The sequence below is a fragment of the Narcine bancroftii genome, chromosome 3 (genome assembly GCF_036971445.1).
Source record: "Narcine bancroftii isolate sNarBan1 chromosome 3, sNarBan1.hap1, whole genome shotgun sequence".
Classification (NCBI taxonomy): Eukaryota; Metazoa; Chordata; class Chondrichthyes; order Torpediniformes; family Narcinidae; genus Narcine; species Narcine bancroftii.
The window spans coordinates 61,212,030-61,239,593 of record NC_091471.1 but is presented as its reverse complement, the minus strand read 5'-3'; the positions used below and the strand labels follow the sequence as shown (position 1 = coordinate 61,239,593).

At 37.7% G+C, this 27,564-nt stretch overlaps 1 protein-coding gene across 25 annotated transcripts in view; it reads right to left on the bottom strand.

Moving 5' to 3' along the window:
- The window catches only part of ube2r2 (ubiquitin-conjugating enzyme E2R 2), a 118,429-nt gene that overhangs the window by 67,370 nt on the left and 23,495 nt on the right, over positions 1–27,564 (bottom strand). For 3 of the 25 annotated variants that reach the window (XM_069924131.1, XM_069924128.1, XM_069924153.1), the window contains exons 3-5: positions 21,755–21,809; positions 20,590–20,690; positions 17,955–18,188 (exon numbers count right to left, since the gene is read on the bottom strand). The exons of 5 other annotated variants lie outside the window; for them this stretch is intronic. In XM_069924131.1, the coding sequence (XP_069780232.1) occupies positions 17,955–18,188; positions 20,590–20,596 (241 nt within the window). In that variant the 5' untranslated portion in view covers positions 20,597–20,690; positions 21,755–21,809. Of the gene's footprint in view, positions 1–2,693; positions 2,959–17,954; positions 18,189–20,589; positions 20,691–21,754; positions 21,810–25,346; positions 25,470–27,564 lie in introns of those variants that run through there. 17 more of the 25 variants (XM_069924139.1, XM_069924154.1, XM_069924145.1 and 14 more) reach the window with 12 other exon arrangements.

Sequence of the window (27,564 nt, the reverse complement as noted above, 5' to 3'; positions counted from 1 at the left end):
CAGAGAGCAGGAATCTGCTCAAGAGCCAAGTTCTTTAAAAACTAATCATAGCTTTGCAACAGGCTACTCTGCATAATGCCAAAGATCTTGCTGTACTTCTCCTTCATCTAACAGCCAAGGTCTGCAAAATCTGCTGCATCATTTAGGAGGAAAAGCCCACACTGCATCACGTTCATTTAATACCAAATGTTTGACTCCATCCAACTTGCACACATTACTTAGCCATTTGCACCCTTCATTTTAATCCCTTGTCATGAGACAATGTAGAGATAAATGACAACTATTTGTGTATCATATTTCAGCATTCATCATTGGATACAAGATTTGTTTACTTGCAGTCAGTCTTCATATTCTATTTGCCAGCTTTCTTTCAATAGTTTTTTCTTTTGTATTTAATATCTGTTCCTGAAGCTCTCCTGCCATAGAACCCAATAACAATATCCCAAAATACAGTAAAATCCAGAATTCAAGCAACCTCAAGCAACTGGCAAAAAAAAATTGCACAAAGTTGGTTTAAAAAAACATTCAAAATTGGCACACCTCGCCATTCGTTCTCCTTTTGTGCAACACGGAGTCTCAACCAACCAGAAAACTCACTTACCCGGCATCTACCAGGGTAAGTGCCAGATACCAGGGGTTTTACTACAGTAGATCTGATTAATTCTGCCAGTTCCAATGATTCACTGTGTAAAACACCAGTTGTGGAATAGAAAAATCAAAAAACCAATAGTGGGCAGATGTCATAATTAAGTAAACCTAGTGAAGTTTAGAACAATATCTTTCCAACAGCTACCAGATTCTAGAACCTTCCCTTGGTACACTAATCATAGACTGTTCTAATAGCACAAAAGGATGATCTGCACTATTGGAAATCACTTTTTTTTGCCCTCATATTTCTTTTAACTTAATTCAACTAGTTTACTATCAGTTTTTCTTCACAAATGCCTCTGCGGTTGCAGCAAGAATTTTGGAGCACTTTGCACAATGAGAATAACAAAAAAAATCATAAACACATACAGTTCTGCTTAAGTCACTCATCCCTTAATACAGTGCAACTCCGATTATCCAAAATGATCGAAACTGGACCTATTTCAGATAAACTATATTTTCGGATAAAACAGTTCTCAGTAGCAACAGCAAATCACTTGTAATCGTGTTCAAACAACAACAACCAACAAGGGAAGGCTTTTAAAGCTTGAACTAGGGTTTAATTCTCACCAAAAACAACCTGAACAAAATAAGACAAATCCAACATCAAAAACTCAAAATTCTACTCAAGGTTTTATCCAAAATTCCCAAATTTTGTTCAGGTCTAAAAAAAAAACATTTTGGATAACTGAGGATTTCTGATTGTTTCAGATATCCTCATTATGCAAAATGTTTCAGAAGTGAAATGATGTCATTTCAGCTTCAAAATGTTTTGGATAAATGGGGATTTCTGAAATCCTCAATGATCCAAAAAAATTTTCAGAGCTGAACAGACGTCACTTCCGGCTCCAAAATCTTTTGGATAACTGAGGATTTTGGATAATCCAAGTTGTACTGTACTGAAAAACATTAAATAAAGAATATATAAAACAACAAGGAATCACTGGAATTTACTGCATATCCTGCCTTCTGTTTCATAATTTTACTGTCATGACTACTAATAATTCTGGCATGAATACAATCACAAAATCTAGGTCAATACAGGAGCAGACCTCATGGCACGTTTGAGAAAATTTTGCACTATTTCCATCCTTTGAATGAGTAATTAATCGAATCTTCTATCTTCCTATGTAAAAGATCCTGAAGACACTATTTGAAGAGATGAAGTTTTCCCACTATATAATATACCACACAGATTCTTAGGTTATTACTGTTTGTAGGACCTTTGCTTAGCAAAATTGCCTCCTACAGTTGGTCATAACTTATTTTCTACTGGTTGACAAGTCATCTAGGATGACCCCAAAGATCTGGCATGCTCTGCAAGTATAATTTATTACTTTCCACGTTTTTAAACTTTCCCTTGATTCATAGCTTGAAGGCCTCAAACACGAAATGTTGGTTATTTCGGGTTCAAACCTGAAACACTGATTTTGCATTTTTAGCTTTACTATATAAAGTACACTGTTTTCACTTCAAGGGTATTTTACTCACTCTGAAATCTTGAAGGATGCCTATCCTAAAGAAGTTTTCCTTTGCTCACCGAAGAGAGTTATATGGAATTCTCTCTCACTGCTCCCCATCTGCACTCTCTGCTGCTCACAAGCTGTACGACCAGGTACTCACCCAGACTCGCTTACACAGCCATATTACCTTCCTCTCTATGAGGTTTTTACCTTGATGAAGGACTCAAACCTAAATTATTATGTATCTTTATCTTTGCTATATAAAATACACTTTTTGACCATTTGAGTTTCTCCAGCCCTGTTTTAACTTCAATCACGGCATCTCCAGACTTTTGGGTTTTATTCCAACTTTCCCTGTCTATTTCTTGCCAAACACTGAGATTCTGCCTTGAATTAGTGTCAATTCACGTGATTAACAGATGAAGAACTATAGATAACCACGTGATTCACAGAAGATGAGCCATAGAAAAACTGCTCCAAAACCAAAAACCTGTCTATATCAGAGGAGAGTGAATCCAAGGAAAGCATCCTGTCTGGATGGAGTACCTGGCCAAGTATTAAAAACTATGCTGACTGACTTACCAATGTATTCATGGATATCTTCAATATCTCACTCTGGCAGGGCACCGATTTCAAAGAGGCGTTGATTGTATTGGTGCCCAAGAGCATAGTTACCTCCCTTAATGACAATCTACCAGTAGCAGTTACATCAACAGTGATGAAGTATTTTGAAAGGCTGGTGTTGAAACATATCAGCTGCTGCCTGAGTGGCGACATGGATCCGTTCCAGTTCACCGATTGCAACAACATGTCTATGGTGGATACCATCTCACTGGCCCTGGAACACCTGAACAGCAAAGATGTATTCATCAGGATGCTTTATTATCAACTACAGTTCAGCATTTAACACTGCCATCCCCTAAAACTGATCAGCAAACTCCAAGACCTGGGACTCAACACCCCACTGTCTAACTGGATCATGGATTTCCTCACCTTCAGACCACAATCAGTGAGGATTAGCGAGAACATCTCCTCCATAATCTCCATCAGTATCAGAGCATCACAGGACTGCGTTCTTAGTCCCCTGCTCTACTCGCTTTACACCTATGATTGCATGGCTTGAAATGACAATGACACAATGTACAAATTTACTGATGATAACATGGAGGCAGGTTGTATAAAGAAAGGAGATGAGTCAGTATACAGGAAGGAGATTGAAAACTTGGCTGAATGGTCCACCAACAATAACCTTGCACTCAATATCACCAAAACCACAGAGCTGACTGTTGACTTCAGGAACAGAAAACCAGAGGTTCATGATCCAGTGATCAGAAGAGGAGAGGGTGAGCAAATTTAATTTCTTGGCTATTACTATCTTGGAGGATCTTTCCTGGACCCAACATGCTAATGGAATCATGAAGAAAGCATGTCGGCACCTGTACTTCCTATGGAATTTGCTGAGGTTTAGAATGACATCAGAAACTCTGGCAAATTTCTATAGATATGTGGTGGAAAGTGTGCTGACCAGCTGCCTCATGGTCTAGTATGGGGACACCAATTCCCTTGAGTGTAAAGCCCTGCAAGAGGTATTGGACATAGCCCAGGACATCACAGGCAAAACCCTCCCCAGCATAGAGAACATCTACAGAGAATGCAGCAGTCTTACAGCAGCAAACATCTTCAAGGATCTACACCACCCAATAAACATTCTGTTGTTGCTTCTGCCACAAGACTCACCACCAAGTTCAGGAACACCATCAGACTCATCAACAACAAACTCAATCAGGCACTCATTTCAGGAATCTTATGCGCTTCATAGATTTTTTTTATTCTCGCTGTATTGCAATTTGCTTACATACGTTATCTGTTTACAGTGTTCTATTTATTTGCATGAGCACATTTGTATAGAGTTTTTTTGCACTACCAAAAAGTGGTCATTCTGCCTCTCCGGCAGAAAGAATCTCAGGGTTGCATATGATGTTATGTATGTCCTCTGACAATAAATCGGAATCTGAAAGAAACCAAGTGAGAGGAATAGCTCACCATTCCTTTGAAAATATTTCAAAGGAACAATTTTTTACTTTTCACATCCCCCATGATTAAATCCAACCACCAAAGATGCCTCAATTATATTTGCATAATTTTACTTGTTATAATCAGATGATGCCAAAATTTCAATCCAGATACTTAAAATGTATGAATGGAATTTGCAACTTGAATGAGCATAACAGCAAGTGCATTCAACCAACCTAGTTAAATTAAATTGCTGAACTAGCCAAATTCAGCTTAAATTTGTTGGTATGATAATATAATACATGCTCCAATCCATTAGCGCACTTTAATATAACTTGATCTGTAGCTTAATATTTCTGAAGTATTTTTGGAAAAACAGCTCAACAAATGACAGAAGTGATCCTTCACCCCACCCCCCCCAAAAAAATAATTACTCTCTCACTTGTGGAGGGCCCACAGTGGGTGGCTGAGAATGGACCCTTGTGGAGGGCCCACAGTGGGTGGCTGAGAACGGACCCTTGTGGAGGGCCCACAGTGGGTGGCTGAGAACGGACCCTTGTGGAGGGCCCACAGTGGGTGGCTGAGAACGGACCCTTGTGGAGGGCCCACAGTGGGTGGCTGAGAACGGACCCTTGTGGAGGGCCCACAGTGGGTGGCTGAGAACGGACCCTTGTGGAGGGCCCACAGTGGGTGGCTGAGAACGGACTCTTGTGGAGGGCCCACAGTGGGTGGCTGAGAACGGACCCTTGTGGAGGGCCCACAGTGGGTGGCTGAGAACGGACCCTTGTGGAGGGTCAACAGTGGGTGGCTGAGAACGGACCCTTGTGGAGGGCCCCACAGTGGGTGGCTGAGAATGAACCCTTGTGGAGGGCCCCACAGTGGGTGGCTGAGAATGGACAGTCAAAAGATTACATAAAAGTAGAAACATGACAAAAAGCAGCAACATTTATGCTTTATTTGAACTGTTATATAGGTATTACAAAATATTGCACAGAGTGAAAAGGGATGCCACCACAGAACCATCTCCTGTTAAAGATTTAAAATACAGGAACAAGTGATCATCTCATCATTTATGATGCAGAATCATTCTTGAATTTAAGACCATATTTGAAAGTTAATTTCAACAAAGTTTGCCCAGTTACTGCACGTTTTTGGAACTTTCTCATGTCTGCTGAGCTAACTTTCAATTTCAATCGTGTTAAAGGGCACTCAGCACGCTGTTTCTCCAAACAAATTGCCCAAACTAAACTGCCGTTTAAAACAGAGCACAAAGGCAAGAACTAACTTTCTGAAAACCAGTGCAAAAGCATGTGTTTCCAAAACCAAAATGCAGAATGTCTTATTTTCCAATAAGTTTTCAAAATATAAGTTGATTATTGAAAATTACTATTCACAATCACCTACTTTTTAAAATTCACTCCAATAGATTCTTGAGAAGAACAACAGATGCAGGAATTTGGGGTGAACAAAAGAGAAGCTTGAGCAACTCAGTGGTCAGGCAGCATCCATGAAGAGAAATAGTCAATGTTTTAGGTCACGACCATTTATCAACATGGAAGTGGAAAGTGGAATAGCAAGCATTAAAAAAAAAAGCAGGGCGAGGGGCCAAAAGGTGCCAAGGACTGAAAGGTGCCAAGGTTGAAGAGGCACAGGGAGGCAGATTGGGGGAAATACCACTGGGAAAGCAGGGGGGAGGACAGTGGTTTTCAAACTGCCCCCATAAACTCACATTCCATCTTAAGTAATAATGCGATAAATGCTCTGTGATTAGTAAGGGATTGCATAAGATGGTATGTGAGTGGAAAGAAAAAAAGGTTGAAAACCGCTGTTTAATCATACCCAATTGACTTGTTATGTGCACATTTTCATAACTCCAAAGGAAATGGGCCAATGACAATTTTTCTCAAGTAAAGTATTTCAGTAACAATTGAGTTTAGAGCAGTGATTCTCAACCTTCCCACTCACATGCCACCTTAAGCAATCCCTTACCAATCAAAGAACATTTATGGCATAGGATTGTTTTTGGTGAAATGTGAAGTGAGGGGGGCAGTTTGAAAACCATTGGGTTAGAGAGAGAAAACAAAACAAGGAGTAGGAAATTAAGAAACAGTGGAGCCAGAATTGATGGGGGTTACTAAAATTAGAAAATTCAGATGTTTATGTCATTGGCACATGATTTCTCATGTTTACATTTAGCCTTACTCTGACAAGTCATTTTCCAACACTTCCACCAACTTCAACTTCCACCCACATCCACATATTTTCCCTCCCACCCATTGCAGAAACCATTCTCTGCATGACTCTCTGGTCTGCTCTTCTCTCCCCATCTATCCTTCGACCCTCTTAAGACATCTCCATCTACAATTGCAGAAGGTGTAAAAATAGTCCCAATACTTCCCCTCTCACCTCCACCCAGGGCCATAAAGAGATCTTCCATAGAAGGCAGAGTTCCACATGCACATCATCCAACCTTGATACACTTAGCGTGGTCTTCTCTATATTAGTGAGATCAAACATTAGGCCTTTTCATAGTCTGCCTCCACACAGAGGCCAGCTTAAAAGCCCAATGAAAAGGTATTTCTTACCTTTTCATACAGGCTCAGAAAAGCCTGCTCCAATGGAGGCAGGTGGGGCGTTGATGACTTGTGCCATGATTCCATACATACACGCTGAGCAATAGCCATTACCCATAATCCCCCAGGCAGCTGGAACTGCTCTGCATTTCCCACAACGGTTCCAGCTGCCTGGGGGATTATAGGTAGGGTAGATGGTCATTGCTCTGCCGCGTATTGAGTTGCTGGTGCCGACGAGCAGCCCTGAAGGCCAAAGCAGCCATGAGGTGCCAGAGGCCAGAGCAGTTGGCGAGGTCACCCCTGCCTTGACGGCCCCCCTGCCGGCCACCCCTGCCCGGAGGGGATCATGGAGGGAGAAGGGCGAGTGAGATGGGTCACGGGCTGATGACATCACCAGCCCACTCCTAGCCAGCGGCTTGGAACTGCATTACATTCATGCTAGGCTGACCCTTCTCCTGAGATGTATTGGAGTCAGTGTCTTGGAGCCAGCCAGGGTGCATTCATGGAGGTAAATCTCCCAATGTAAGGGCGGAGAATCTCCACCTTTACACTCGGGCTTTTTGACCGTATGAAAGGGCCTAAAGACTTGGCAACCACCTTGCCAAGTACCTGCATTCTGTCTGCAGGTCCAAATTGGAACTACAGATTGCCAACTATTTCAATTCCCCTCACTGTTCCCAGAAGCATGTTTGTTCTGGTCCTCATCCATTGCCAGGATGAGGAACAACAAATAAGATTTTGCCTGGAAAGCCCTAAAACAAAAGGCTTGAACAATTAATTTTTGAATTTTAAGTAACCCCTACATTCTAGGTTCTTTGAGACATCCTGGGCATCATCTCTGAAATTGGAGACAAAGAGCGCCCTCTATAATGTTCGGGACGAAGACACTTTTTCCCCTATTTATTTGCCCCGTGTTCCAAAGTTTTAAATTCGTCATCAAACAATTAACATGATTAAAGAGCACATACCAGATTTTATTTAAGGTTATTTAAATACATTTTGGTTTGACCACATAGAAATTAAGCACTTTTTATAGATAATCCCCTCATTTCAGAGCACCATAATATTTGGGACATAGCAATGGTATATTAAAGTAGTCATGTTTAGTGCTTTCTTGTAATCCCTTGCATGTAACAACTGAAGTCTGTGATGAATCCACATCACCAGGTGCTGAGTATTTTACCTGGTGATGCTTTGCCAGGCCTCTATTGCAGCCATCTTCCACTCCTGCTTGTTTAAGGGGCTTGTCCCCTTAAGTTTTCTCTTCATCATATGGAAGGCATTGTGGTCAACCAGTGTAATGTATAATTATCTGGAATTGGCCAGTTGTACCTGTGGCCCCTCCCCACAGGCTCCTTATAAAGGTGACTGTTCCGCAGCCCCTCCAACTCTTTGCAGGACAACCGAACAGTAGAGATCTGCCGTGTTCTCAAATGAATTAAAGCCTATTTGTTTCCCCTCAATAGTCTCCTGTGTGATTGATAGTGCATCAGGCATGCTCAACTAGATTTAGATCAGGTGACTAACTTGGCTATTCAAGAATGATGCAGTTTTTAAGCTTTGGAAAAACTCCTTTGCTGCTTTAGCAGTATGTTAGGAATAATTGTCTTGATGTAGGATGAAGCATCATCCAATGAGGCATTTGCTTGAACTTGAATAGATGTTTCTATACCAGAATCAGAATTTATTGTCATGAACAAATCACAAAATTTGGCGTTTTGCAGCATCATAGTGTAAACATTCATATTATAAACCATCTTACATCAATAAATATATTTAAAAATGCACAAAAAGTAAGGCACTGTCTTTGGTTCATTGATTATTCAGGAATCTGATAACAACAGGGAAGAAGCTGTCCGTGTGCCATTGAGTGCTCGTCTTTAGGCTCCTGTACCTTCCCCCAACCACCCCCCCACCCCAGCCCCCAATGGCAGCAGAGTGGCTTGGGTGGTGGGGGTCCTTGAGGATAGAGGCTGCTTTTTTTTTTAAAAAAAAAAAGACATCTACATTCATGTAGATATCCTTGATGGAGTGGAGTCTGGAGCCTGTGATTCCGCAGGCTTAGTTAACAACCCTCTGATGTTTTTTCTTGTCCTGAGATTTGGACCCTCCATATTAGACAGTGATGCAACCAGCCAGAATGCTCTCCATGGTACTGCAGATATTTTCAAGAGTCTTCAGTGACATACCAAATCATCTCAAATACCTCACAAAGCATAGCCACTGACAAGCCTTCTTCATGATTGCATCAACGTGGAGGCTCCAGGACAGATCCTCAGAGATGTTGACCCCCAGGGATTTGAAGTTCTTGACCCTCTCCACTACTGAGCCCTCGATGAGGACTGGGTCGTGTTCCCCTGACATACGCCTGAAGTCCACAATCATCTCCTTGGTTTTGCTAACGTTAAACATGGTTGTTGATGTGACACCACTCAAAGAGCTGATCTATCTCCCTCTTGTATGCTTTCATCTTGCTGTTGGTTATTCTGCTGACAACTGTGGTGTCATAGGCAAATTTGTAGATAGCATTGGAATTGTGCCTGGCCACACAGTCATGGGAGTATAATGAGTAGAGCACATCTCAGAAGTCATTTGATATTGCCATCAGTAGTTATATCATCAATGTAGATAAGTGTGCCAGTACCTGTTGCAGCGATACATGCCAAGACCATAACACCCCACCTCCACGTTTCACAGATTAGGTGGTATGTTTTGGATCTTGAGCAGTTTCTTTATGCCTCCACACTGCTCTTGCCATCACTCTTGGCCACATCTGCCCACAAGTCCTTTTTGATCAAATTCTGCAGACTTTTTAAATACCTCTTGGCAAACTGTAATCTGGCCATCCTGTTTCTGTGGCTAACTAATTGTTTCCATCTTGCAGTGCAGCCTCTGTATTTCTGTTCATGAAGTCTTTTGCTGACTCTTTTCATGAACACATCCACACCTGCCTCTTGAAGAGTGTTTCTGATGTGTCTGACACACATTTGGGGATTTTTCTTCATTATGATAATTCTTGTCAACAGTAGTGAAGGTCTTCCCTGGCCTACCAGTCCTTTTGCGATTACTGGGTTTACCAGAACACTCTTTCTTTTTAATGATGGTCCAAACGGTTAATTTTGGTCATCCTAAGATTTGGATGATGTCTCTTACTGTTTTATTCTTGCTTTTCAGCCTCATGTTGGCTTCTTTTGATGTTCATTGGCACAACTCTGGTCCTCACATTTAAATATAGCACCCACAGGCTCCAAAGGTGATCAAAAGCTTAGAAGCAAGCCTAGCTCTCTTATACCTGCACCAATGAAACAATTAAACAAGTGAGTAATCGCAAACACCTGTGCAGACAAATGTCCCAAACATTATGGTGCCCTGAAATGGGAGGAGTATGTATAAAAAGTGCTATAATTTCGACAAGGTCAAACCAAAATGTATAAAAATAATCTTGAATATATTCTGGAATGTGCACTTTCATTACATATGAATGGTTTGATTACAAATTTAAAACTCTGGAGCACAGAGACAAATAAATGAAAAAAGTGCAGTTGTCTCAAACATTATGGAAGGCACTGTTCCAGCAAAAGGAATAGTTTTCATGTTACAATAAAGCATTTAGAACATAGTATTTCATACTTCATTTCCAGACTTCTTTTCATTGAGATTGAATCACAGCTTGGTTTTAATAAAAACCTACTAGTGTTTAATGATTCTGGTATTGTCAACATTTAAATTAATTTTTATTTAATTGGTCAGAAAAAAATTATTAGGTTCCATTACTTATAATTTTGTTCATCCACTCGCATTACCGCTAATCTAAATTCACAATTTCCATACTCCTGTTTTTATATGTACTTACACATCTACTTTCTGTTCAAAAGTACCTCATTATTTTGTTGTAAACCATTCAACTTTCACATCAACTTTTTAAATTATTTTTATCATTTTAAAGAATACAAATTTAAAAAATACAATGAAAATCCATTAAGATGTGTTATACATGGCTATTAAACAATCAAGTATATAAATTGAAAAACATATCCATAAATCATAGTCCGGGTAGTATATTATACTCAACAAAATAATAATAGCCCCTTTCCCTTACCATCGTTGTATGTTTTAGAAACTTAACATTCAAATAAAAGCAAAGGGAGAAAAAAGGAATTAAAGATAATAGGTCAAACAATTATATTGAAAAATTATAAAGTGGGGAAGTAAGTCAATGAATGACTCAAAAACATCTGAAATTTTTATACCCGAATTATTAACTGTCTACTGAATCTTTTCCATATTCAGACAGGACATGATGTCCGCCAGCCATTGGCCAGGAGTGGGCAAGGCAAAATCCTTTCATTTTAGCAAGATTGCACATTTCACCAAAAGAGTCGCAAAGAGTATGACTCTTAATTGAAGATAAAGTAACTCCATCCTTTCCTGTTGTACCAAAGAGAGCAACCAAAGGATTTGGTGCTAATTTTATATTCAGAATTATTGATAGAGTGTGAAAAATCTCTCTCCAGTATTTTTCCCAGACTAGGATGTCCAGAACATGTGAATTAAAGAAGCTTCTTCTCTCTTACACCTATCACAACTAGAACTTATATCAGGATAAAAACAGACAAATTTAGACATGTGTGCTCTATGAACACTTTGAATTGCAATAAACAATGATGAGCACATAGTGAAGACCTATTAACCATCTTAAAAATAACATCCTAATATTCATCTGATATAGTCAAATTTAGGTCCCGTTCCCAGGCATTTTTAATTATAAGTTATGAGACCTGTTTTAAATGCAAAAACTTCTTGTAAATGATACGAAAGGGCTGAAAACTAAAAAAAAAACTCATCAATAAAATTTGCAAATATCTGAAAAGATGAGAGGCAAGTTAAACTTATCAGAAAGCTGATTAAATGATGAAAAGCAGCCATCAAACAAAAGATCTTTAAAACATTGAATAACTGCTCTCCTCCACTGCTGAAAAATACTATCATGCAAAGGTTGAAAAAGACGATTAGATAGGACTTGAGAAAAATTATGAAATGTAAAATGTTTTCTAAACTGTGCCCACATTCTCACAGAATGCTTAACAATAGGCTTGTATATCAACTTAATTTTTAAAAAAATGGAAGTAAAGAGCCAAGAAAAACCAAATTAGGGGAATTCAGCTCCATACACACCCATAATGGATGGTCAGTATAATTATGAAAATATGACCAAATTGTAAGACAACATATATTGCCCAGTAATAAAATCTAAAATTAGGTGGAGTCATACCACTATTCCTCGAGTTTCTGTAAGAAAACTTTGTTTTAGACAAGGGATGTTTACCCTCCCATATATAAGACGACATAACTGAATCAAGTGAATCAAAAAAATGATTTAGGAACAAAACCTGGTACAGATTGAAAAAGATATAAAAAATTTTGGCAAAATATTCATTTTTCTAGAATTAATACAGCCAACTAAAGAGAGAGACAAAGGTGACCATCAAGTTAAGGATGGCTTCACTTGCTTTAGCTAAGTTAAGATAGTTTTCTTTAAAAAGATGTTTATTTTTTTGTAATTGTAATACTGATATGCAAATTGGTTTTTAATAAGCTTAAAAGGAAAACCAACATACATTGATGTAGGAGAAAAATGTAGTTTTATGAAGATTTAATTTATAACCTTTTATTTATTTATTACTTTAAAAAAAAACTTTATTTATTCGTTCAAAATACAGATAAGTAACATATATAATAAACAAAGCATGAACGTTATATTTTATATATATTAAAAAAAAGAAAGAAAAAAAGGAAAGAAACCCCCCCCCACTCTTTCAGCCAACTCTCCTAAGGAGAGCCATAAAGAAGAAAGAAAAAATAAAGAAAAGCAAAGCATACATATTAAAATCTAGTCAATATAAATCAAAATGTAAATATTCTGAATATAACAACCACCTATTAATATAAAAAACTATAGTTATCCGCGAAACATATGTAATTTTTTCCATTATTAAACAATATTTCATCTTATTATGCCAAAAGTCTCAAATTTAATCATTTCAGGTAAAAATATCTCTACCGAACACGTTTTACCAAAGATCGAACTTGATAAAAATACGCTTACGCTTAATCGGACTGTTTAAACCTCGAACATTAAAAGTAGCAAACTTCAACTTTGACATATCCACTAATATTACTAAAAACTAATAATATTAATATATAAAGACTCAGATCAACGTAAATAGGCCCTCCAATAGGAGAAAAAGAAACCACAAATTAAAGTCTAAATAAAATGAAAATTTAAAAAAAGATAAAAAGAAAAAAAAAACCACAATAAAAACTCCCAAAAGGTAGTAATCCCTAAACAAAAGTTGGGTGTGGATCGCCCACCAGTGGCTGATGACTAGAGGAACATAGAGCAAATTTCTCCCTCCCCAGACAAATAAAGAATAACAACAAGATATCATAATGACATAAAAAGAAAATAAAAATAAGAAAGTTCTTCTATTCATCCAAGAAATTCCAGACTCGGCGACCCCATTTCAAGGAAACGGACTCTTTCCATTCCCATTTCCGCCATTTCTTCCATTTCCAGAACAACCAGATTTTTCTTTAGGAGACAATGGTGGGCTACGTCTTTGTCCTCTTACATCTGGCAAAGAGTCAGCAAAACTCATTGTTTGACACTCATTCTCAAAAAACCGAGATTGAAAGTCTCCACAAAACACCAACACTGCCAGATAGCGAAAAGCAGACTTATAACCTTTACGCCACAAAACTTCTTTAAATGGATTAAATCGACGCTGACGCTGAATAACCTCTTGACTCAAATTAAGATAGAAAAAAAACTCTACTATTCTGAATCATTAACGCAGCTTATCGATGTCTCGCATTTTGCACTGCTAAACGAAGTATCGTTTCTCTGTCCAAATAATTCAAGCATCGAATTATCACGGGTCTCGGTGGTTGACCAGGCAAAGGCTTTCTTCTTAAGGCTCTATGAGCTCTTTCCAATACCAGACCACCAGAGAAAAATTCCTGCCCCAGTATTTGTGGAATCCATTTGGTAAAAAAAACGAAGAGGATCTTGTTCTTCCATACCTTCTGGCAAACCAACAATCTTCACATTATTCTTTCTACTTTGATTCTCCAAATAATCTACTTTCCTCTCTAACTCCCTCTCACGTTCGCTCAATTCTTTAACGGATTTTTCCACCTCCAATACTTTTTCTGTATTAGAAGCCACTTGTTGCTGACATTTCAAAAAATCAGCCTGAAATTGTTTAAAATCTTCACAAGATGCTTCCACACGTATTTTAACTGTATCCAGTTCCAAACTGAGCCTCTGAGACATTTCATTCAGCATAGGCTGAATGATAAGGCTTAGCTGTTTACATTGTAATTCAGAAAAGCTCAGCCCTGCTTTCTCTTGCGTAGTGGCAGAACCAGGTAACTGCAGCTCCTGCTGCATCTCAACAACAGGCAGTTTAACAGTTTTACTGTGGGTCTGGACTCCCAGCGACGGCACCCCGACTTCCTCAGGGGGCCGACGCTGTTCTCCCCCCACAACCCGTTGTTGCTTCAAAAACTCACGGAAAAGATCAAGATATTCAGGTTGGAACACTTCCAGGGGCATTTCAAGCAATGGAGTCGTTCGTCTTCTTGCGTGCCTCCTCCATTAAAGTCAGCAGGCTGCCAGAATCAGGATCCACATTGGGGGCACATGCACCTTCCTTCTGAGAATGGGTAATTCCAGCGATGTCCTTCTCCTGGTGAGTAGTAGTCATTTTTTCAGCTCCCACAGGCAATCTCTGTGGTTTAGGCTTGAAAGAAAGCAAACCTGAAGTTGTAGCAGATTGTTTATGCTCTAAATCTTCAACACTCCGAAAATGTAGTTTCTTCTGTACTTGAGGTTTAATCTTTTTACCATTAATAGCCATAACAATTCCTTGATATTTTAAACTAAGTTTTAAAAAATTTAAACCTGAAAACAAAGAGTTAAAAACGGGTTCTTAAAAGTCTGGCCAGAGAGGTCAAGATTACACATCTAGACTCGACGTCATCTTGTCACACCCCCCCCCCCCCTTTAATTTATAACCTGAAATTTGACTAAATTTGAGAGCAACGATATCATGGGGGATAGGGAGGCAACTGGGTCTGAAAAGGAAAAGTAAGAGATAATCTGCATAGAGAGAAACCATGACCAATCCCCTTCCTCCATATCCCTAAGACATTCATACACTTTCAGAGTAAAATTGCTTATGGTTTAATGGCCAAATCAAAAAGGAATGGACTAAAAGGGCACTCTTGACAGGTGCCATGTTGCAGATTGAAAGGCTGTGATTGTTATGAATTACTAAGAATTGTAGCAGTTTAATGCAAGTACAGTAATCTGTATAATAAAATCAGTACCTCAGTTAAAGGGAATTGTAAACAAATATGATCATTCAAGTTGATAGAATGCTTTTTCTGCATCCAATGAGAGAACACATTCAGGAGCCTTGTCAGAAGGCAAATAAATAAGTTAATAAACGGCTTATGTTAAAATAGAAATAGCAGTTTTTAATAAATCTGGTTTGATCATCAGAAATAATTAATGGCAAAATATTTTATATCCTATTGGCCAAAATCTTCACTAAAATTTTAACATCAACATTCAATGGGGAAAATAGTCTATAGGAAGAACATTTGGCTATATCTTTATCCTTCTTCGTTATTAAAGATATAAAAACTTAATTGAATGATTCCAGAAGTTTATCCTGTTTGATCTGATGTCGTTACCATAATCTTTACGAATCTTTGTAATATATCGTTTAGCTCCAAATCCTCTCAATTGGTTAGCCAAGAACTTACTAGATCTATCACCATGAATGTAAAACTGACTCGTAGTCTTCAAAAGCTGACATTCAACTGGATATGGGAAGATCAAATTTAGTTTTTTTATACAATTCCGAATTTTTTTTGTTTGAGCATACTCTTAATCTATTTGTTTGATTTGATTAATTAACTCAGATCTTTCTTTAATGGTGTTCCTTTTTTTAAAATTAACAGTAAAAGGGATAGTTTGTCCCCTGAAAAAAAAGCTTTCAAAGGCATCTCTTACAACTAAACTAGAAACTTCCAGTGAAACATTAATATCAAGGAAGCTACAGTATCTGTTCTTCCATAAATTTAACAGTCATGTCTGAAAGTAAAACTGAATTGAAATGCCAGTGTCTTTATACTCAAGGAAAATTAAGAAGAGTCGTTGATAATGTAATAGGGGCATGATAAGATGTCACAATACTGTGATAATCACAAGAAAGCATTAGTGGGATTAAATTGATTATTAATGAGAAAGTAATAAATACGTGAATAAGTATGATGAACAGGTGAGGAAAAAAATACTCTCTATCACTGGGATGAAAGAAACGCCAGACATCTGAAATACCATAATCTGACAAGAAAGAATGAATAAATGAGGTAGATTTACTTAGTATGGCAGGGTTAGTGGCTGAATGATCTAAAATAGGATCTAACCAGCAGTTAAAATCCCTGCATAAAACAAGCAAATATAAATTTGAATCCAGCAATGTTCAAAAAAAAACCCACATCAACATTAGGAACATACACATTAACAAAACCCACCATTATCATGTGATTTCCCCAAAACAATCATTAGTATCTGAAAAAAAACATTGTCCATAGTAAAGGGAATATTTTGATTAATAAGAATCAAAACTGCCCCTAGCTTTAGCTTGAAAGGAAAAATGATAATGCTGCCCCTTCCACCACAGCATTAGATGTGAAACATCACTGCTATAAATACGTCTCCTGCAAGAATACAACTGTGGCTTCAAGTTGTTCTAAATGCAGACACTTTTCTCTGCTTAGCTTGATAATTCAAGCCTTTTACATTCCAGCTGAGAAAATTAATAGAGTTTTCCTTATTAATTCTCGAATAAAAAAAGATTAAAACCAACAAAATGGATTTCAAAAATTTCAATATACAAATCCAAGTTTAAGTCTGTACAAAATGCACAATATTCAGCCAGTAGATGGCATTCTTAGTACAGAAATTAGAGATCCAGAAGTTAAACATAAAGGTCAAAACACAATAACACTATAACAATGTAAAACAAAAATAAACACCCCTTAATTCACCTTCCTCCACCCCCCTCTTGTCCAAACCCCCAAAGGCTGCTGTATAGACCAACAGCTTTCTAATTAATTTCTCTAGAATTTCTACAAACATCTTCCTGTTATATTAGATGTTCTGGCTCCTAAAAAAAAGATTATAAGCATTCCCTAAATAAAATATTTCCAACCAATAGGGAAGTCATGTTTAGGCTATATCACAATACACAAAAGGAAAAAAATCCATTTGGAGACCATGTATATTTGAGCAAACTTGTTATTTACCACTAGTGATTTAGGGAAAAAAAATAAAGAAAAATTCTATATATCCTACTTATTAATTAAAATGTAACTCAGTATAGAAATTATATAGATAAGAATTTTTTACATAAATACAGTCAGAGGATGTCAACATCCTCAGGCACAGTGCTAAATCAAATAATATAAAGCATAGAAAGCAATCAATGCTTTCCCTGTAGGTACTAGAAGACAAATAAGTAAACCTATAAAGTGATGAAGTTCAATCATAAGTCAGTCATATGATTAACAAAGAAATGTCACTTAGGGTACAAAGTGAAAGCTTGCTTGATGACGTATTCGTGAGCCTCAATAATTCTTGTGCCCACTGAAAAGTGTGATACAAAGACACAATGGTATTACAAGGTTTCAACTCAAGATTATATAACTCAGACATAACTTCTCTGTAGACAGCCCATTGACTCACGACTCCTGAGCAGTAATCTTCAATGATACTAAATTGATGGCAATGATACAGAAGTTTTACCTGCCAACAAGCATAATGGATCAAAAGTTCTTTTGATTGATATTGGTGTAGTCGTATGACCATCGAATGTGGCTTTTGCCCACATTTGGGTTTTGGTAGCACTGAGCTCTATCAATCTCCAGTGGAGATGGAAACATCGCTTTTCCGAATACCCTTATAAGCAGTTCAGAACAAAATTTGGTAAGTTTCCCATTCTTAATGTCTTCAGTTAAGCCCAAGATATGCAGATTTTGACATCTATTTTGACTTTCCAAGTCTATGACTTTGCTGTCAACTTCTCGAGATTGTTAGTTAATGCTGATTTAGCGTCTTCCAAATGCCAAAATCAGTCACTTACATCATTCAAAGTAGATTCTACAGAAGACAGACGCTCACCTTGTTTTTCAACAGAACAGCAAACATTTTCAAGCTTATATTCCAGTTTCGTGAATTGAGCATTTAGAGCCTTGAATTCTTCAACAATCATATTATTAATCTGGGCAAGTGCTTCGGAGACGTTCTCGGAAGGTGGGGAAGCCGGTGTTTCTTGTTTCTTTCCATTTTTTCCAGCCTTTGACCTCCTTGTATCCATTTTAATGTAGGTTAAAAAAATATGAAATCCGACATACTCTGAAAGTTTGAAAGAAAAGCAGGGAGTAAAAGAATACCGATTACGCAGGAGCAAGTGACTGAAACAGCTACTTCATGTCACAGCCAACCGGAAGTCCACATTAACTTTTCTGTGTACACCTAATCACAGTTGCCACACATTTAACTTGTGCCATCGCTAATTTAAAATGTTTAATACCAAGGCTTGGTCAATGGAAAACATCACATTAAGACTGAATTTTTTTTTTAAGGATGGGGAAATAAAAATTTATAGAACCAATAAAACAAGGATACAAATCAGTTGCCATCCAAATTAATTGAAGATCTTTCTCTCTCCTATCAGCTGTGGATCTTAAAGTTTTTTTTGAGCTTGACCATAAACTGACAAAATGGATTTGTAATTTAAATTAATTTTAATTTAATTTAGACATACAACATGGTAACATGCCCTTCTAGCTCACAAACCCATGAACTCTAATTAACTGACAACCTCCATACAAAGTACCAGCTCCTTACAGATAGTGCCTGGTTTGAAGATGGGTCGCTTGGCCTGTAATAGTGTTAAACTAATTGTGCTGCCCCATGCTATTTTATTTATCCTTCTTTCTGAGTGTTATATCGGCAATTAGCCTGGCCTGTTGCATAATTTTAGAATAGTATGTATATTATGGATACTTCAAATGTTTATTATTCCATCAAAATAACTTTAACACTAACTTTTAATAGTCCTAATGTAATGGATCTGTGCTAATATTAATATTTAGGTTAATGTTAAGCAATATCTTATAAAATGTCTAAGTAAATTATAGATTTAAAATATTGTATTTGTATTCTTAGTAAATTAGTTGTGAGCTAGCACAGGGTCACACATGGGTCACAACACATTTACAGAGAACCATTTAGGGGTGGGGGGGGGGGTTCTCATTCTTGGATTGATGCGTCTGGAAAGCAGAGCCATAATGAAACTGAAGTGTTCTTAATTGAAACTCAAGGACTATGTGTGGTTTCTTAAAAGCATTTTTTTGGGTATATGCAACATTCTGATGACATGTGCCTAGACTTTGTGGAATCATAAAACTACTTAAGCCTCTTGAAACAGAGGTGAGGCCAAATGTTGGTTTGGAAAAGGCAAGAGGTTTTGCAGAAAAAAAAACTAAAATTATGGTGGTGATACATCACATGAGGTCAGAGAACTATATACTGAAGGCAGAGAGACATTTTGAATCAGAAGACAGAAGACTAAAGAAACCTGACTTCCTGGAAAGACAGGATTGGGGCAGTAATCTTGAGAAAGAGAGGAAGATACACAAGTAGCTTTTAAATAAGTAAGACCATATCTGACCATCTCTTAGAAGTTAAAGTTTTCAAATCCTTTGAAAAGGATCTATGTTCTTATTAATAGAAGGAACACTCAGTGGTATTTTAAAGGAAAATAGCCACTCCGAATGCTGTTTTAAGAGAGGCAGCTTTATTTGTGCATAGATGGTCACTCCTGTTTGAAGAATCTCTCTGTGAAATGGATAGCTCATTAAGAGACTTGTGAGTTTAAAGAGATCTGAAAATATAATGTTTAAAAATGCTTCATAATTACTACTGAACTGCGATTTAAAAAGATCCTCAAGATTCAACAAGATGTTTGAAACTATGCTTTAAAATTTACTTTTTCAGAATCAAGCTTAAATTGTAATGGTTTTGGACTTATTTATATTTGTGCATAGTGGAGTTAAATTTATCATTAAGTTTAGAGGCAAGTACAAGATGTTATGTTATTAATAGTTTCATAAAAACTATTATTTTGAAATTTCCATTGCTGTTCCTTTGTTAGTACTAATAGGACTTTTTAAAGTTTGTAATGATTTTAATTAAATTTTAAATTTTATTTACAGCACGGTTAAAGCCAATTCCAGCCATTTAAACCAGTGCTGTCCAACTAAACCCAAATGTTTTGGAGGTTGGAAGGAAACCAGACCACCAGGGGAAAAACTATGCAGTTATAGGGAAAATGTATAAGGTGCCTTACAAAAAGCGATTTGAACCTGGTGTAATAACATCACGCTAACTGCTATGCAAACCATGCCACACAGTTAGTAAGTTGCAAAGAGTAATATTCCAAGCAATCATGCATTATGTTGTCACATAACTACAAATTATGGGTTATTTGTCTGGGTCATGCTGTGGAGAGTATACCCACAGGACAATTTATACACATTAATATATTTAAAGTAGTCAGTAATGTATGCACCCAAATATAACAATATTCATTGTGCTCTGTTGGACCAATGAAGGTCACTTTCAGTTACATTAAGGTATCCTGGGCATAATTCCATTAAATTTAAAATGTCTGCAATAATTCAAAATTAGTCTCTACTTTAATTATTTGTTTACTGAATGAAATTTAGTCCTAAATTAAAAAGAGCATTACTTTTCATTCATTCATTCCAGTCGACTGTACAATTTCAAACAAAGATAAAAGGAAATGTTCAAAAGCAATCAGATTTGTTGAAGTCAGAACGGCAGTGATTTCTACAAAAAGAAAATTGTATCAGAATTAACCAGCATGTTTTGTTAGGATAAAATTAATTGTAAAATCAGTTGTAATAGCACAACATCAAACATTTAGTTGAACTACTTTATATAATAAACATCTAATTTTGGTTATAATTTTCCATATTAGTAGTCCCTGCCACATCTTCATCTTTTCTCAAATTTTGCAGCCACTCTTTTCTTGTTAGTAGATGGGAATGTGACAACTTTAGACAAAACTGTATAGCACTATTATCCAGCATCATTGCACACATTTAATTCAGATTTGTTTCAATATTGCTGAATATTGTTGGGGCATTGTTAAATACATCTTAATACGTGATTCAAATAAAATGTACAAAAGATGCACGTCAAGTAAAATAACCTGGAATATGTCAACATATATTCAACATAAATGGTCCAATTTCAGAGCAATCCAACAGCTCTAATAATGCATTTTTGATATTAAAAAAAATCAAAAACAGAATATCTGTGGTTATATCATATCACTTGGCTGAAAGACAAATCATCTTTCTACAGCTCCTGAGTATGGAAATAATAATGAACATTTTAAATAACGTAGTTATTGAAATTGGAAAATCATGCAATAGACATCCAATTTGAAATATAGAAAGGTCAAGAGCAAAGTGATCTGATTTAGAATGCTTTGGGAGATAGAAGTGAGGATACTTAAGATAGCATATATCAATCCAGAAAATAATTAGGAGTGGAATACATGGTGAGAGAATTAAAAGTTACAGAAAAAACAAATTATATCTAAAGGTCCTTATTTCTTCTGGGTAAAACTGTTAACTTCACTGCAATAATTCCTTACTAATTGTCATATTAATAGTTGACAGAAGGCTGACAGATTTAACTTCCAGCCTCATTTCAATAATGGACTGAAGTGCTGGAGAAACCAATCATGCACCATCCATTGGAAGTAAAGGCCATTAATGCTTCGGGAAGGGCTCCAGTCTGAAATTTTGACTATCCTTTACTTCCTGTGGATGCTGCATAACTTGCTGAGTTTCTCCAGCAACTTTGTGTACAACATTAGATACCTGCGTCTGTAGATTTTCTTGTTTAGCCTCATTTCCGTATTGATACAGAATATCCCTTTGAACAAAACACAAAGTTAATTTGACAGGCCTGAAATTACTGGTGAGCTTTCCAAGCAAAACCTGCAAATGAATCCAATACACAATTTGAAAAAACTACTTTTTTGGCAAGTTATGTGCACTCAAATCTCCTCAGTTTTTTTTGTTATCGATTTCTCTTTCTGTCTGAAAGCAAACAGCCCTGTCCTCAGGTTACAGAACTGCAGTCATGAGTTAGCTGTAATTGCCCTTTCTCAGAAGCTCATTTAAAATTATGCCGCAAATTGTAGGCATAGCAGGAAACCATTTCTGTTGTTTTTGTGCAATTTTGTGAAGGTTTTTAAAAATGCATTATTTCTGGAGAGTTTGCGCTTTCCATTTCTTTGAATATGCTGTTGAAATTTAAAATTGGAAGAGATTTCCAAACTCGTTTTAAATGTATATCTAATGTATGTTCATAATAAGGAGTTGAAACATTAAAGAAGAAACCGATGGAATTCAATACTTTTCTTAGCCTGCAAATACTCAAACTTATTTAAGACCATTTATAATTTGGAGTATTCTAATTAACATGCTAGTAAACGTGAGCACAACTCGGCATTGGCAGAATAAAAACTGCACTGAATGTCATTTTATTTTTATGCCCAAGTTCCATACAAAAAGAAAATTCCACCCCTCAATATGAGCAGTTGGTACTGTTCTACAAGATGAATAGAAAAGTTGGAGAATATGTAAAGCATGTGTTTTACATACCCTTGTCATGCCTTACATAATTTATTTAGATTAATAAAAATCAATCTTTCATGTCTGTTTATTGTGATGGTCAGTACTTCAGATAATTGAATACAGTTTTGCTTTCAACACATGATGCTGCTTGTTAAGATAGAAGTGACCCTACCAACCTGAGCAACAGTTGAACTTAAATGAAACATAGGAATCACAAATGGGACTGAGTAGTCAATCTCTGGAGGATTGTTAAAAACCATAAATCTTTAAAAGACTGGGGAATTGCAGGTGTCAGGAAACAGAAGAGGAGTTGAGGTCGACGAAAGCTTTAGGAGCCACATGGACGACTCCTGCTCCTATTTCTCATGTTCAGTTAACAATACGAAAACAGATCTATTAATTTGTTATTGATAATAGATGCACAATAAACTGAGTGATAAGAGGCAAAGGACAACGATGGATGATATTTTTTGAGGAAGTACCTAACTAGTGCACCTCAGGGATCCACTTGGGGGCCTTTGTTGCTTGTAATAAATAAATAACTTGGATGAGAATGCAGAGATCGTGACTTTGCAGACCACACAGTTGAGAGGAAGAAAGTGAAGGTGAATGTCTAAGGATGCAATGGGGAAAGTTGTGCAGAATGGTGGCAAATGGAATTTGATCCAGAGAAGTTCACTGTAATACACTTTGGAGTGTCAAATTCCAGTAGGACATCTAATAGTATTAGAGGCAAAACAACAGTTTCTTCTTATGGGCAGTGAGAATGCTGAACGGTTGAATGAACTACCCATTCCAATCCCACAAGGCTCTACTATTTACTAAAAATATTTATGTACTTTTATAGTTGTATAAATGCACTGCTCATGTATTGCTTGTCTGATTGTGTGTTATATCTGGTTGTGTTTGCACATTTTTCCACCAATGATCAGAGAACCCTGTTTAGTCAGGTTGTGCTATTGGACAATAATGAACTAGAATAAGTAACAGGAACCTGGGGAGCATTGATAAACAGAGGGACTTTGGAGTGCAAAATCCATAGCTCCCTGAAAGTGTCAGACAGGTAGATAAGGCACTGAACAAGGCATTTGGTATGCTTCCAATCATAGGCTGAATCACTGAGTGCAAATCATTGAGTAAAAGAGTTGGGAAGTTTTGATGTTGTTGTACAAAATCTTGGTTAGACTCCATGGGGCTATTGTTGGTCATCACACTTGATGTGGTAGATTTAGAAAGAAAGCAGTAAAATTCACCACAATATTGCTTGGAATGAAGACCAATTATTAGCAAAGATTGGTCAGACTAGATGTATTCTCACTGGAATGAGGGAGGCTAAGGGATGAGCTTATAGCAGTTTACAAAACTGAGATGGGCAGACAGGACAGATAGTCAGAATCTGATTTTCCAGGGAAGTCTAGAACCAGAGGCCACAGGTTATAAGAGGAGAAATTTAAAGGAAATGTGAGGGGAAAGTCCCCCCCCACCCCCATACAGGTGGTGAGGACCTGAAAAAAGTTTCAAGATGAGCTAATGGAAACAGATACAATTATATTTATAAGCTTTTGGACAGGTACTTGGCTAGGAAGGGTGTAAGAAGGTACAGGTCTAATGCAGACATATGGGATTAGTTCAGATAGGCATCATGATCACCATAAAGGTGAGCCAAATAAAAGCTGCTCCACTCATTATACATCCACAACTATGTGGCCAGGCACAATCTATTGCCATCCACAATTTGCCGATGACACCACAGCTGTCGGCAGAATCACAAACGCCAATGAGGAAGCATATAAGAGGGAGACAGATCAGCTTGTTGAATAGGGTAATGACAACAAACGTGCTCAACATTGCAAAAAAGAGATGATTGTGGACTTCAGGAGGAAGTCAAAGGAACATGACCCAGTCCTCATCGAGGGCTCAGTAGTGGAGAGGGTCAAGAACTTAAAATTCCTGGGGGTCAACATCTTCAAGGATCAGTCCTGAAGTCTCCACGCTGATGCAATCACAAAGAAGGTTCGCCTGCGGCTATACTTTGTGAGGTGTCTGAAAAGTTTCGGTATGTCACCAAAGATTCTTGTAAACTTCTACAAATGTACCGTGGAAAGCATTCTGGCTAGTTACATCACTGTCAAGTATGGACGCGCTAACTCTCAGGACAAGAATAAACTCCAGGGGGTTGTTAACTTGGCCTGCGACATCACAGGCACCAGATTTCACTCCATTGAGTACATCTACCCCAGGTGGTGTCTTCTATCCTCAGACTCCCACCACCCAGCCATGCCTTCTTCACTCTGCTACCCACAGGGAAAAGATATAGCAGCCTAAAAGTGAGAACTCAATGACACAAGAACAGCTTCTTCCCCACTGCATCAGATTCCTGAATAATTAATGAACCAAAACCACTGCCTTACTTTTTGTACACTATCATTGTTTTTATTATTTTATACAGTAATGCCACAAGATAGTTCTAATATGTAATATAATATGCAAATATGTTGCAGCTGCAAAACAGCGAATTTCGTGACAATAAATCTTGATTCTTAGCTTCTGTGTTGTATGTTTCTATGATTCCCAGCTTCTTTTGCTCTTGGGATTTGCACTGTAAAAGTCATCTGCCGGTTTATGAAAAATATTAATTGTGAAGAACACTTTAAAGTTAAAAGTCATGATGGTTGTGTACAAATGCATTCTCTTATTCCCCAAACTGTATCCATTTATTAAAGGAATGTTTAATAGAAAAGATCTATTTTGTAGTCTCATCTCTCTCGGACTCCTCTTGTGGACGAACGAACTACTTATTTAACTGATCAAAGATGTTAAGTTTGCTCACCATCAGTTGCATGCAACAGGCCATCCCAGGAGTATTAAAATCTTAGGTAGTGGAGAATATGGGATGCAGCAATCAGGATTCCTTTGCCCGATTGTCATTCCACTCTGTGATCTTTTAACGATTTACAGGATGTGGCCATTACTGGCAATGTGAGGATTAGACTCATCTACATTGTTTTTTTTTGCATCAATGTTGTCTGCCTGTTGAAACACAATCAAGGCACTTAAGCACAACAGATTTGGATTGGAAGTGAAAGGGTGGGATAAAGAAAACTAAGTACATATTTAAATATTGATGATTGGTTTTTAAACATTGTTCAAATTAGACATTACTGAAGATGGTCATTCAGCCCATCAACTCCATATCCACGTATGGCCTGTGGGGATGTGCTTCCCCCCACCCCTCCATTTTATGAAGGTGCTTGCCGACATATTGACTTCACTTGTGAATCTGCAGGGGTCATCTGCTGCATCCATTACTCCTGTTGTGGTCTCCTCTACATTGGAGATACCAGACACAGACTGGGAGATTGGTTCATTGAGCATCTTGGCTCTGTCTGCCACAATAGCAAGATCTCCCAGTGACCACCCATTTCAATTTCCCAGCCCATTCCCTTGCCAATGTGCCTGTCTATTGTCTCATGCACTATCGGATTGAGACCACCCGCAAATTGGAGGGCATTAACATCAACTTCTCTGGTTTATGTTAGCCACCACCATTCCTTCCCCCCCCCCCCACCCAGAATCCTTCCTTGTGTCTCCTTTCTTCTAGCTGTCTCTCTTTTCCCTGTCTCCATTCCTCTACCTCTGCTTCCAAAAGGTCCCATACAACCTCCTTCCTGTGTACCATCCATATCCAATTAACACCTTTTGTCTGTTGGTCTGTACTCCTCCCCCTACCCATTTTTCCCTCTCCTATCTTAATTCAGGTACCTGCCTACTTTTAACTCATACCTTGATGAAGTCTCAGGCCCAAAATGTCAGTTATATATCTTTACATTTACTGTATGCCGAGTTTCTCTGGTATTGTATTTTTACTACTGCAGACTTGTGTTTCACCTCATTCCCCTCCATACCAGAATATTTAATTTCTCTCGTCTCTACTTTCAACACCCTAATGATACCAAGTTCCACATCATTACCTCTCACCTAGTAAAGGTTTTTCACATATCTGTTACATTTCTTGCTGTCATGAGCTAATGAGACCCAATTGCGTCCACCTTAGAGCCAGTTGTACAGCACAGAAAATGGCACTTCGGCCCATCATATCTATGCCAACTGTTTTGCTCATATGCACAGAACTGATTTACCAGATCCTTCTATGCCTTCTGTATTTAAGAGCCTGTCTAAATACTTCTTAATTGTAGTAATTGTATGTGATTCCATTATTTCTTTTTGGTAGAACATTTCAGACACCAAAAACAGTAAAACCAACTTAGCCATCAGATTCTTTTTAAAACTTTTACCTCTCAAACCCATAGACCAGGATAAGCAAAGGAATAATTAGGTCCTTCAACTCTCGATGTTAAACATGACCAATATCCCTCCATTCCCTGCTAATTCACAGGTTGATCTAAAAGTCTTTTCAATGCTACTATTTTATCTGCTTCCACCATTATCCCTAGAAGCCTATACCATGCACCCACCGCTCTCTGCAAAAACATTTAAATTCCCTTTCACTTTAAATGCATGGCATCCAGTATTTGACATTTTTAAAATAATCTGTCTGTCTAATCCATGTATGTCACTTGCAATTTTATAAAGTTCAAATTTATTGTCAGAGTTTATTCATGACATTGCAAACAATAAGTACACAAGGATAAATTGTCCTCACTGGGACTCAACTTCTCTCTCTATACCAGTTGTGCAAGTCTTGTGGCATCTCTACCTCTTTCCTGATGGTAGCAGCAAGGACAGAGCATGTGCTGGGTGGTGTGGTTCCTTGAAAATTGCTGCTGCTCTCTAACTTCAGCATTCCCTATTGATGCATTCAATGGTGGCGAGGGTTTTGCCTGTGATGTCCTGGGCTGTGTCCATTACCTTTTGCAGGGCTTTAAGCTCAGGGATAGTGGTATCCCCATACCCGACTGTGATGCAGCTGGTCAGCACTCTTTCCACCACACACCTCGAGAAATTTGCCAGGGTTTCTGGTGTCATACCAAACCTCCCTAAACTCCCGAGGAAGTAGAGGCATTGACGGGCTTTCTTCACTAGCCATT